Genomic DNA, 13,128 nt, shown 5'->3' on the forward strand with positions numbered 1-13,128 from the left:
AATATAATTTAAATGAATCATAGAATTATTCAGGTGGGAGTGAACCTCAGAAGTTCCCCTAGCCCAACCTCCTCCTCCTCTGAGCAGGCTTAGCGCTGAATTCAGACCACATTGCTCAGGGTTTTTGTCCAACAAGTGCCAAACAGAGGGGAATGATCTCTTCCTTTGATATCGTGGCTGTGGTCTTATTAATGCAGACCAGTATGGTATTAGTCTTTAACATCATCAAGGTGCTGGTACCACTGCAGGAGGTTAGCCTAGTCCAGGAGCAGGACTTACCATTTGTCCTTGAATTTCGAGAGGTTCCTATCCGGCCACCCCTCTAGGCTAAGTCCTTCTGAATATGCCTTCGCACGTATTGACTGCACCCCCTAGTTTGGTGTGGTCTGCAAAGTTGATAAGCATATTCTATTTCCTCTCTAGGTCACCAATAAACATATTAAACAAGACAGACCCTGAAGAACACCACTTATAAACAGCCTCCAGGCAGAATATGAACCCTTAGCCACTACCCTTTATACCTGACAATCCAGTTTCCTACGTATCTAGCAGTTCAACCAACTAGACTACGGCACACGCATGGTGTTGCAGAAAAGGTCAAAAGCCTTGCTCAAGTCAAGTTTGGCGACCCCCCTGTGTTCTCCCTTCATTCACAGATCTAGTCATCTCATCATAAAAGACAATCACATTGGTCAAGCACTATTTACCCTTGGTAAATCCACGCTATCTATTCCTGATCACCTTCTCCTTCATGTGCCCACAAATAAGTTCCAAGAGGACCAACTTCACAATTTTCTCAGGACTGACATTAGGCCAATTGACTGCCTTCCCTGGATTGTCCTTCTCATCCTTTTTTTTCCGGTTAATGGGGACCTACTTCAGCCCTCACGATCCTTCAAAGATGAGACACAGTATCACTGCAATGACACCAACCAACTCTCCGCACCTTCAGATGCATTTCATTGGGGCAGATGGACATGTATGGGTGAGCTGCACTGGAACGGTCTTAAGAGTTCCCAGTTTATCCAAGTTGGTTATTACTGGGGGTTTTATTTGCCTTTGTTGGGTTTTTTGGTTTTCTTTTTTCCTCTTTTGTTTGTTTTTGGCATTTTTTTTTTTTTTAGGAGATGGTGTAGTTAACTCAACATGTAACATATAAACATGGAGAGCAAATTCACATGAAGAATGTTGAGACAGCATGCACCCCCAGACACAAAAATCACTCAGCATACAGCTTCCCAAACTGCATACACTGAAGATGGTAACTACACTTGAATATTATTGGCTTTCTGAAAACCATATCCAACTCTCAAATTAAGTATATGTTTAAAGATGCTCCTTTAGTAGTTAATGCAATTTTGGTTACTCATAGATCTGTGGACTTGTAACAGTGATTGCTCTTTGTAAAAAGCTCAGTTTTCTGCAGAAAGCTACAGAGAGGTAACTCACACTCCTTTTGATTATAGCAGCAAAGGCAGCACAAAAACTATCAAGCACTCATTAGAAGAATAGAATAAAATAAAAAAAATAGCTTTACTGAAGGACGAACAGGACGTGCCAGTGATACGAGCCGATCCTGCAGCAAGACTGGCTTTAGAGGCACTCCCTTACTTCCAGCCCTTTTGCATGCTGCATCCTTGGCCTATCCAATCACTCCACAGCACACCATGCCACGACAGGCTCTGCGTCATCACAACGCAGAACACCACCTTGCTCCAAAGTATTCTTCTTAAATACAGTACATGAAAGCTTTAAGATCTTGTCTTACGTCTAATACCTCCTCTGCGCTTCTCCATTTAGGTTTGCTCCAGGCAGCACTTCCCTTCCTGCACAGCCACGTGGACCAGATCTCCGTTCCTTCACCTGGGCAGCAGGCAGGACCCAAGGGTGAAGCCAAGGCTGCTGAGGCAGCACAGACACAAGCAGAGCAAGGGAGAGCAGAGCAGGGGGACAGAGGCCATGAGGAACAGGCACCAGCAAGAATAACGCAGGCAGAAAGGAGAGAGGGTGGTCAGAATACTGGAGGTACAAAGAGGATCTTTATCCACACACAGGCAAGGAAGTTAAAAAAAAAAAAAGTCTGTCTCAGACTCCTCATCTCTAAGAAACCTCAAAAGAGGCTGAATTATAAGGCAAACACAGACATACTAATATAGACCATTTTTCTTAAAAGCCTGTCAGCAAGACAATCAAAAAAAGACCATGTATATGATTTCACCTGTGTAGTGAGAAGGCCAGAAGTAACAAACAAAACAAAAATTGATTGTTCAATCAAAAATAAACTATATGGAACTAACCCTGCTATCACACAAGGTAGAACAAAGCACTAATAAATACCCCACAGCAGTGACTTTTTCTTGCAGATCTTGAAGTACAAACTTCTGCATCTTATACTTCAACCTGCACAGGTAAAAGCTCCAATAATTAAAGACTTCCAAGTCTAAAACACATGATTTAGAAAGAAGATAAACTATTGCCTGGACTCATCATGACTCGCTATCTCATTTTTCAAAAAAGAACGTTTAAAAAGATTTTTGTTTGTTAGTTTTTTAAGTACTTCTAGCACTGACAGCACTGATTGTCTTTAGAGAGAACTTACTCATGTATCTACTTTACGTAATTATCCTCTTGTAGCCAAAAGAATATAATGGAAACATGTCTGCATGCTGAGCACATTAATTTCTGTAAGCCACAGAAACATAGGACGGGAACAAGCCTCCTGAACCATCAAATCCAGTCCTCTGCTAAGGTGTTCATGTAAAGAGTATGTTTATTATACTGACTGAGCTTCATACGAACAGAAAAAGGCTTCCCAAGGTTATTCTTCATGCTAGACTATTCTGAAAACTTTAAATATGACAGTCTGTTGCTTCTTTTAGTGTTAAACAAATGTATAACTATATTTCCATACAAAGTAATACAAAGCAATTTTAAAGTTTCCTGTTCACAGTATTACCCTGCCACATAAAAAAAGTACAATCCTTAATATACTTTTTTTTGGCCAAGAACCCTGATAGCATTCCTTTATTACCTGCAGTTATTATTTTAAGTTATAATTATATATTAAGGATGATTTATGCTTTGAAACTATTACTTTCATCAAACAAATCTGATGCTTCTATGTTATGAATTATTGAAATCAAATTTTAAGTTTTAATAAAAAAAGTACTTTTTAGTCACAGAAGTATTTAAACGGTATTTAAAATGCTAATTTGTAATTTTGTGTTTTGGCTGCTATACTTCAGAATACCACAATGATTTGAAAATTGTTCTCTGGATAAGAAACACTGAAATTTTCAGCCTGGAGCAACAGTGATTTGGCAGGCCACATTGCAAAACCCTGAAAAAAAAAAATAAGACTGATGCTTATCTTAGAAACACTGATGACATGTTAAAAGCTGTGCCAATGCTATCGCTAAAATAATAGAAGCAACAGTCCCTCAGAAATGAACACCTGTCAGGTCTAATTTCTACTGCAGTTGCATTTATATTTTCATAGTTTGCAATAGCTGGGCAGTAACTTGTAGAAAAAAAAATTATCACAATGGCTGAAGATTTTCTTATTCACCTTGACTGCTACCAGTTTTTGCTAAAATTGAAGTTTCCTTAAAACATTCCATATCAACCATCTGTATCCAGTCACCATTTGCCCTTAAGGTATCCACACGTTTTGGGTTGACAAGCCACGATCTCTGCTGCAGAAGTCTGTGGTTTTGAAATTCTCTCTGCCTGATGCTTATCTTTTCTCACAAGGAGAAAACAGGATGAGTACATTCTTTGAATTATTTCTTTACTGCATGTCAGAGTATTTCTGGTTGTCTCCCCTAACCTTTCATATTCCTACCATCATAACCCTTTTCATAGTCCATTGTGCAAATGTACCAATTTATTTTCTAGTTTCAAGAATGTAACTGCATTCAGTATGCCTGTATTCACATTGGCATCTTCTGTACCAGAGCCTAAGCAGCCTGCAGAGAGAGGCATAAAGATGTAGGGGGAGGAGAGGAAAGGTATGGTACGTATTTAAGAAAAGGCAGTAAACTCATCACACTTTCAAAAAAAGAAGTACTTGGAGTTATGTACATGACTTATTTAAAGGTCGGTACTGATCAGGTAAACCCTATACGTCTCTACTTCCAGCATTGGAGAACAAGAACACCATCACATGTACAATAAAGATGCCTGAAAAGATTAATTAACACTGGGTGTTTTAGAATGTTTCACCTCATAATTCCTTCGTTGATTTACTGCAAACAAACAAACAAAAAAAACCAGCAGTCTGTGGGAACAAGAAAAAAAGAATTCAAAAAGAAAGTTGAGCAGAATTCACTAGAAGTCAGCTACATTTATCCTATGTTAATCAGCAAGTACCCAAATACTTTTATTTTGTCAGAAGTTTGTAGAAAAATAGATATTGGAACACAGTAAAAAAAATAAATCTTTTTGGTTTTGAGAACTATTACGAAGATCAGCTCTTAAAGCATGGTGAAAAGCAGAGTCTGCCTGATTACTAGCACAGAAGTCACTACTGTTGTTTGCCTGCGCTAACGGTAGAAACAACAGAGAGCTAAAACCATGAGTGGCATGGAAAGGCTGAATCAAGATTAGCAGTCTGCTGGTCACTCTTACAACATTTGTATCAGAAACTCAGCCAGGAGGAGACAGGTTTTAAAAAACTACACACACACACACAAAGGGAATAAATACCATGCAGTCAGAGCTGTGAAACTCCTGGCAAATCTTTATTTAAATCAATACAGGGTATTGGACAGCAAAATTTTACTGTGGTACAAAAGAGAATGGAGAAATTTATGGAGCATTTAAAACCACATTTGGCTCAGGAATGTTGTATAGTGCAAATGGCTGCAGAACAGAAAGTACCACAACTAAGTATCATGTATCCTTTTCCTGTACTTACACCTTTCCTTAGGTATGAATTTCAGCCAGAGAGAGCACACTCATCTAATTTTTACAACACTTTGGTGTTATCAAATTTTGGTCAAATATTTTTATCTGGATATTTTTCTCTCAGCTGTTCACAAATTAATAGTGAAATGAAGTGACCTAAAATTTTTCTAGGGTAACAATATTTTCAAAAATGGGATCCCACCTCTGAGGAAAAGCCTTTGTACTTACTGATGCTACTGCGTATCTAAAAGAAAAGTTCTATAATAAGATGACTACAAACTTCTTTGATTTGAAAAAAAATCTGAACTTCAAGACAATGTTTATTTAGGCTAAGTACTTTAAAACATATCCATTTAATATTAATTTTCACGTGATAACTCACTCTGAGGTTGGAAGAACATACACCCAGTAGCAATGGCCAAAGCACTAAACTCTGCTGGCAGCTAGACATACTGCAGTCAGGTTGAGCATTGAAGCAGTTTCTCCATTTCACTCATATGAGTAGTTCATTCAAGTCAGTCTGGGAGTTGGATTATCTTTTTTTTCCGCCCAATTGCTTTCTACTCTACAATACACGGTGTGAGGAGGAAAAAAAAAAAGCTAGTTGCAAATCTCAGATACGCACACTAGACATCTACACCTAAGAAATGCATTAAAACAACTATATTCTGAATCAGCCTTTTCTCAACAGTTACAAGAATGTTAAGTAGTGTTCTAATTTCCGTCCCAATGCAGGTTAACACATCCAAAATTACTCAGTAGGTCAGAAATTTATCATTTGCTGTTCTCTAACAGAGAAACTGTGTACAAAGCAAGTCTGAAAAAACACACATTAAATATCACAATTGCTAATCTAGTCACTGACAGAGATCACGGCATCTTTACTAGTCTAGAGAACGGGTGAGATCATTTCTGGGTAAAAGGAATAACCTTTCATTAGACTAGCTGGTATAGTTTGAAACAATAGAGACCATTTCAAGAACAGGGCCTTTCTTTGGACCTGAAATACAAACAGCAGCTTTCCAAGCTAACCACAGCACCCTGCATTTAGTAGCACATGGGACGTACTGAAATCTGTAGTACCAAGGTGCCTTGTTCTGTAAAACTGGCAGCTTCCTCACACACCAAAAACATCTGCTTACCTGAAGAAGAGTCTGAGCACACAGAATCTTGCCTAATTTTTTCAAATAAATCTATTTCTCCTACAAAACATATTACATCCACCTACTAGGTTTGCTCTGAACAGATCTCTTCTCGCAAACACAAACCAAAATTTGATCTCCCTGCTTCAGACAAGCCTTTTGTGAAAGAACTAGTGTCAAAAGGCAGCTCTTCAGCAACCCACCAGAACCCAAACGCCTGATGGAAACTCTGCCTGGATTTCTGCTTGTGGTGCAGGGCACCACGCGACTTACAAAGAGGTACTCTAATATCATTCTGCTCTTGTGTTGTTCTCAAGAGCAGGTTAGTCACAAATACTGCTAGAGAAGCCAACTGCTCCTGGCTGAATTTCTACCAAAATATGGTGTGGCCATATCTACTACTTCTAATGAGCAGAAAGTGATAACAAAAATAAAGACACCAGAAAGTATTTAAAATGGCAGTAACAGGTCACCTTGGAAGATATTAATCCCCCCCCCATTTACATTTTTATGCTACTCCAAAGATCTACTGTACAAATAACTTCAATAAGTGCATTTACAAAATGAACCATACCTAATAAAACCTAATACTGCAAAAAACAATTATGCTGATGTAAACATAAGGGAAGCAGAAAAGTTGCCAACACCAAGGTGCTTCTTATTCAGAGTAATAGCTTCCTCAGTCATCAGGGGGGATGTGAAGAAAAAACCCAAACCAGAACACAAAACAGAAAAATACAAGTGATTTTCATTCAGAACAGTTAAATAGCCTTTAACTGAGTTTCAGAGTAGATCTAGGGTTTTAGCCGCCTGATTTAAGTACGGCTTTTAACAAGTGAAGCTGTAATTAGGCATAATGATAGTGGAACAAGCAAAGTTAGAATCATGCATATTAATTCTAACTTTGGAAGATGCCCACTCTTAGTGGCATTTGATGCTCTTCCTATTCAGAGAGGGTTATTTCATCTTCAGTGTGCTGGAGCTGTGGTGGAAATTTTCCACAGCACCTGTACCGGCACAAGAATTTCTTGCTAGGAAGACAGCCACAAGTACTGTTTTGGCTCAGACCGTGCCCACGCTCTAGCAGCATCACTTTTTAATATTTTCAGTCCAAGACGCTGAGGAACTCATAAGAATTCACACAGTCCCATGTGGTGTTACGCCAAGAGGCTGCAATGGAGAGTTAAGACTTTGTCTTTTCTGAACTGCTCGGCTGCTACCAGAACGCAGTACAATTGCCATGTTGGAGGCAAATGAGTAAGAGTTCATGGCAAAGCTTTGTCAAAATCAAGACAGGAGACTGTGCAGAAAAGGTTGGGCTTGATTTTGACAATCTTGATCTGACTTTTACAAAACATTTAAATTGTACGGGACTAGGAAACTCCCAGCAAGCGCTCCTAAGTGAGTACAAATACCGCACGTAACTGAAATCAAGTGTCCAACGTTGATTTTAGACATAGTATTAAAAAAACCCCGCACAAAAGACAGTTACATGCCTTACAAACTTGTACTAATCCTTAAAGAAAGATCGATAGGGTCTAAAGAAGAATCCAGTATTACACTGGATACTGATGCACCCAGTAATCAAAAAAATCTATACAACTCCTGTTCAAAAAAGAAAACCCAATATAAAAACAACCCATCTGCTAGCTAAGAAAGCATTTTTGTTATGTCATAACAAAATTCCATCAAAAGAACAGAATTATTACATCTTTTGTATAATTTCCATTCTTTGATGCACACAAAGCTTCTTCACTATTTTTGGTTATTTAAACTAGTAGCAGATCTTACGGAGAACTCCGGGGAAAAAAAAAATCACTGCTGTAGATCCACAAAAGACGACAAGTGCTCTGAAACAATGTATCTATAACTCCCTTAACCTCATATGTAAAAAAAATGAAGAGTATTAGGAAGAGTTGGTTTTTTCATTTACCTCAGTTTGAGAATCAAAATTCAGTATTTTCTAAATACTTCTTATACTAAATTCAAGAACAGAGTCAGCTATAAATCAAACCATGTGGAAAATGGTCTGCAGACATCTAGACTCCAAAGGATTAAACCAGCCACAACAAAAGAAAATCCAACTCAAAACCAATAGTGGGGCTAAGACAGAGGCACAGACTACTTGAGTAGAACAGAAAAGCTCGCCCACGGAAACTCTCTCTTCAGCAGATGACTAATTCCTCACACACTCAAAACTGGATTTTAAATTATTTTTTTTTCTACTACTTACAATCCTCCAGTGAGTTCTTTATTTCTTCCAAATTATCTCCAATATGTTCAGCCCCCTTCATATAAACTCCCTGTAATTCCAATCCTGTTTGTGTAATACCCACAGGCGAATCTTTGAGCCTTCTCACATTCTGCTTTCACAGACCCTTTAATTCATATCCACATAAGCATCTTTACTTCCAAATTCACTTCATTTTATTGCTATCCTTTCACCTGAAACAGCTTTCCTCTATCCCGTATCTGTCTCAGAAAACTTTCTCCTTACCTATTCCTCTGACAAACTTTTTTCACAAGTTACCCTTACATAGATTTGCATCCATATCCTTTCTTTACTGGATTCCAAATATATTTTATACTAGAGACATAGAAGTATTTCGAAAGGTGCTGCAAATGCTCATTGGCCATATAAATAACACCAGAGCATTATGTGGAGTGATAGCCAGACGTAGTCATACAATATAGACTTCTCCAGGGGGGTTAAGAAAAATTCTAGAAAAATATTAAATCATTGTAGACTATTTTTATACTGATTCTCCAGGACTCCAAACAACACAGAACATTTTTTTCCTCCACTGAAGAATATTTTTAATTTTACCAACCTAATATTACTGCAGATGAGGAAAGAGCCCCCCCCCGCCCCTCCACCACAAGGTTTGCAGTCAGCTCCCTCCATCATCTTTAGCAGAGAAAAGCAATTGATGTACACTGGAATAGTTCAACTCACCAATAAACGGAATAGAAGCCAAGGAGTCACCAGGGGGGCTGGAACCTGATGCTTTCCTTTCTTCTATTCTTTTTATGTGGACTTCTCTCCGAGCATCGTTGGGTAACCAACAGGTAGTGTCTGAGGCTGCCTCTTGGTCATTTACAGCAAGAATGTAGGACTGATGCCTCAAAGGCTGTGGAGTTTGGTGTCCAGAAGGCGACTTGTCCCGCATGACCACTGTGTGTTTGTCATTTTCCTGAACATCCGTTTGCAGAATTTCAGGCTCACGGACATCATCTTCCCTTTCAAAATCATGAACCTTTTGTCTGATGGAACCATCTATGTTGTCAGAGGTAGCTGAACTCTCACTTGTTGGCTTAATAAGCTTGGTGGAAGCCGGAGACAGAGAGGAGGGCTGGATGGTTTTGCCAGTTTCTGTTTTGTGATCTGGGGCACCTTCTGCTCGGATCCTTGACTGTTGGTTTAACAGACCACTCTGATGCAAGTGATTTACTGTTCTTTGGTCTTTGCTAGCAATAGCATCCAGGCTCTGGTTAAGGGGAAACAATGGTTTTGCTGCATAGGGAGCAGAGTTCTTCAAAGAGCTACTTTTAGAACTTCTGGCTGGTGTCAGAGATAATCTCTCCTGTGAAACAGTTGTAGGTTTTGAAACTCCCCCAGGAGCCTGCAAATCTCGAGAAGGCTGTAACATTTTTACATCTGGTGGAACTTTCTGAAAATGAGACCCAGGCAGAGAAGCTCTACTACCTGTTCTCCTGTTGTCTGAAATATAAGCACTCTGAGCCATGGGAAAATTTTGACCTCGAAGGGACATATGAAATGCATGCTGTCTAGATCTCTCATAAATACCTCGCCGATCATCTTGTTCTGTAAACCCTGTCCACTTGTAAGTCTTTCTCCTATCTCCATTAGTATCTGCAATCAGATTCTCAGAATGGAAATTTTCTAGTACTTCACCCTGTTTGCTGAGATAATCCCAGGACCGAGCCCTGTGACTCCTAGTATTAACTGAAGGTGAAGTTAGAGTATCTTGTGAAGCACTTCGCGGCCATTCTTTCATCAGCACGGGATCTTCAAGTCTTTCCTGGGATACACTTCTCTGCCGGATCTGAACAGACTGCGGAACCCTGTCATGAGACGTGCTCCTGCGCCGTACCTGTGAAGTAGGGCGATTTGGCACCACTTGATTATAATCAGTTGTATTCTGAGAAGCTGCTCTCAAACTATCTAGCCTTTCCTGTATTGTTCGGGAGCCATACATATGCATGCGCCTATTATCAATGTACTCTTTGTAAGTTTTGTAGGTCTTCCAGTCTATATGCTGGTGGGATGTTGGAGAACTGTAATGATTAGTAGAGACTGAGGGCGAGTCTGTAGCTTGAGCAGGAGGTCTAGTGCTTGGGATTCCTTCTGGACATATCACATAATTTGAAACTTTACTTAGTGTTGCTGTTGGATCAACTGCCCTTGTTATTGGAGTCTGGGGAAGAACAATGGCAGTGGACACTGAAGAAGATGGTGATGTTGTCCGTGCTTTTAGGCTGGTTTGATCTTTTAAGCCGTATCTTACTTCCTCTGTCCTGTGTGATAGACCAGCATGATTATTTCTACAAGACGGCAAATCTACAGCCTTCTCAGAAGGCACAATAACAGTCCTTACAGTTTCATTGCAAACACACACAGCTGTATTTGATTTTGCAATGTCTGTTGGTGATGGAGGCACTTGTATTTCCATTCTGTAGGCCCTTTCTGGCTGCGTCAATGCCCGTACTGGTCTACTGACTTGCTGTTTCCCCAGCAAGAAGTCAGAAGATAGCTTGTCACCAGCCTGTGCCATAACAGAAGCGGTGGATGTCAGGCGTGGATAACATATTGGTGGTGGTTCAGGTATGTTGTGGGCATTACCACTGTAGGCTTCATTGCCTTTCAGGTAGGCATCTTGGGAATACGCCTGTGGAGAGAAGATCAAGTGAATATTCAGAAGTGAGGGAGATGGAACAGTTCACCACCTAGCATTTGCACGATCAAGCTTCAAGAGACGGAAGAGAAGTACAAAAATCACACTATCGTTTTATATAAAAATGTTAGTTCAAGAGATAAAAATGGCATTCCATTCCCTTAGTGAGCAGAAACAGAACAAGCAAAATCACTACATACATTCCCCGCCTCAACAACTAAAAAAACTGATGACCAATTTCAGGAGCTACTGCAGGTAGGGCACTGAGGCAGGTTTCACAAAATCCACGAGCACAAAACACAGTATTTTTCTCCCCCTTAATTTTGCTTTCTATCGTGATGCTTCACGCATTCTTCCCATTTAAGCTTCACATTGCTGGAAACCAGAATTTCACAGAATCGACAGGCTAAAATGCTGCATAATAAATTCAGCTAGCACTAGAAAATTCTCTGTTCACTTAGTGTATAAAGAACTCACTCAATGTCGTACATATGAAAAGTACACTCAAATACACATACACACACTCCTCTACAATGTCTTCTACATAAAGTTCCTGTCTCTAAATATAAAATGAATAAATTGAAGCAGTAACATCTTTGTTGTGAGCCAACACCCTATAAGTCATCTCACATTTTACAGGAGACAGCCAGTACATGGCACACAAATTTCACTGCAAAAATCTTAATATGTAACATTCTTAACTTCAAGGTATGAACAGTATGAAAATTCATACATACCCACTACTTTCTACACACTATTAAAACACAAACTGAACTCTCAAATTAATTTCCTTAGTGTATTTATTTGCATATTTATGTTTAAGAGCCCGACTCCCGAGAAAAAATGGTTATATTACACATAGTATGTTTCCATAGCCTTTTTGAAAAGCAGCATATATCATTGTGAAATTAACAAAACGTTCAAAATAATAAATTGCAGAAGCATACAGCATACTTAAACAATATCCTATTATTGAAAAACTTTAGCATGACTTCGTTCAGTTTAAATGTAATGAAATAAAGAGCCAATGCAGAGCCTGCCAATGCAACAGAAGATTAAAACGATTTCTCAGGGCTTTTACACGCTTAGGCGTGGTATCATATCACAGCATTTCCTGTCCAAATCATAACATGCTCAATTCCAGAACATCAACGTGCCTTGAGACAGATTCTAAAAGCCCAAGTGCAGCCATAAAATTAATACCGAGCAAAGTACAGAGGAGGGCGAGGCATTTACAATACTGTTGCAACGTTACACCGAGCATTAGTGAAGTGCAAAATATTAAAGCACACCGAGAGAAAACTGACCAAATAACACAGGCACAAACCACAGAGATAAGCATTATGAAGAAAATTCAGCTCAGAATATCTAGCTCATTTCCATCAAAACTTGCCGTTTCATATTCTTGCTTCTCACAAACCATTAAGAAAAACATGCCTTACAAAACCATCAGAGAAATGGCTACTGTACGTTTCTTACCAGTGCTGTGACATCCTTTGTAAACTGCAGCTGGCAGAAAACAGGAAAACACAGTAAAAGCTGCTTACATATGTAAAGACAGAATTACGTTGTCATATTGATGTTGGGTACAGCAAGCTAAAAATACAACTGCACTGATTTCACTGGAAGGTACCAACAGAGATAAAGGGCAGCAGAGCATAAAAAATAACTTCACCCTCTTTGTGAGCATGTCCATCTTGGGTTCTTCTCTGCTCCTCGCATTTATCCTCTACCCTTACAGAAAGCAAAATACATTTGTACCATTTTGCCTTGGTGCATCCCTACAGCTGCCGGCAGAGCGCTCTGGCTCTATGCAACGAGACTTCCCTTCCACTACAGCAACATTACTGTCTCTCATTTCCCCTGGGCTGCTACCATCCCTGCTTCCTGGTGACGAAACAACGGCTTTATTATGCATTTAAACCAGCACGCCCCTTCCCCACATATATCTCAACATGACCACAAGCTGTCAGCTGACTGCAGCTGCTTTCATGCTGTACATCTGAAATTAGAGGAATGATGCTGCAGAAACACTCTACTCATGTGATTTGTATTTTTTTTTCCTCTGCTTATAGTAAAAATCAAGCCAGGTTTCCACTAGCACAATTAATGGAGGGAAGGAACATACACACATAAACAATCCTAAATCTTTAAATAAATGG

At 39.4% G+C, this 13,128-nt stretch overlaps 1 protein-coding gene across 2 annotated transcripts in view; it reads right to left on the minus strand.

Annotated features, from left to right (window-relative positions):
- Positions 1-13,128, minus strand: part of ARHGAP21 (Rho GTPase activating protein 21) — a 122,839-nt gene that overhangs the window by 20,305 nt on the left and 89,406 nt on the right. Inside the window, exons 8-9 of one of the 2 annotated variants that reach the window (XM_075419539.1) lie at positions 12,446-12,475; positions 9,007-10,960 (exon numbers count right to left, since the gene is read on the minus strand). In XM_075419539.1, coding sequence (XP_075275654.1) covers positions 9,007-10,960; positions 12,446-12,475 — 1,984 coding nt within the window. The remainder of the gene's footprint in view (positions 1-9,006; positions 10,961-12,445; positions 12,476-13,128) is intronic. The other variant, XM_075419540.1, reaches the window with a different exon arrangement.

The sequence above is a fragment of the Opisthocomus hoazin genome, chromosome 4, assembly GCF_030867145.1.
Source record: "Opisthocomus hoazin isolate bOpiHoa1 chromosome 4, bOpiHoa1.hap1, whole genome shotgun sequence".
In the NCBI taxonomy this organism is placed as follows: Eukaryota; Metazoa; Chordata; class Aves; order Opisthocomiformes; family Opisthocomidae; genus Opisthocomus; species Opisthocomus hoazin.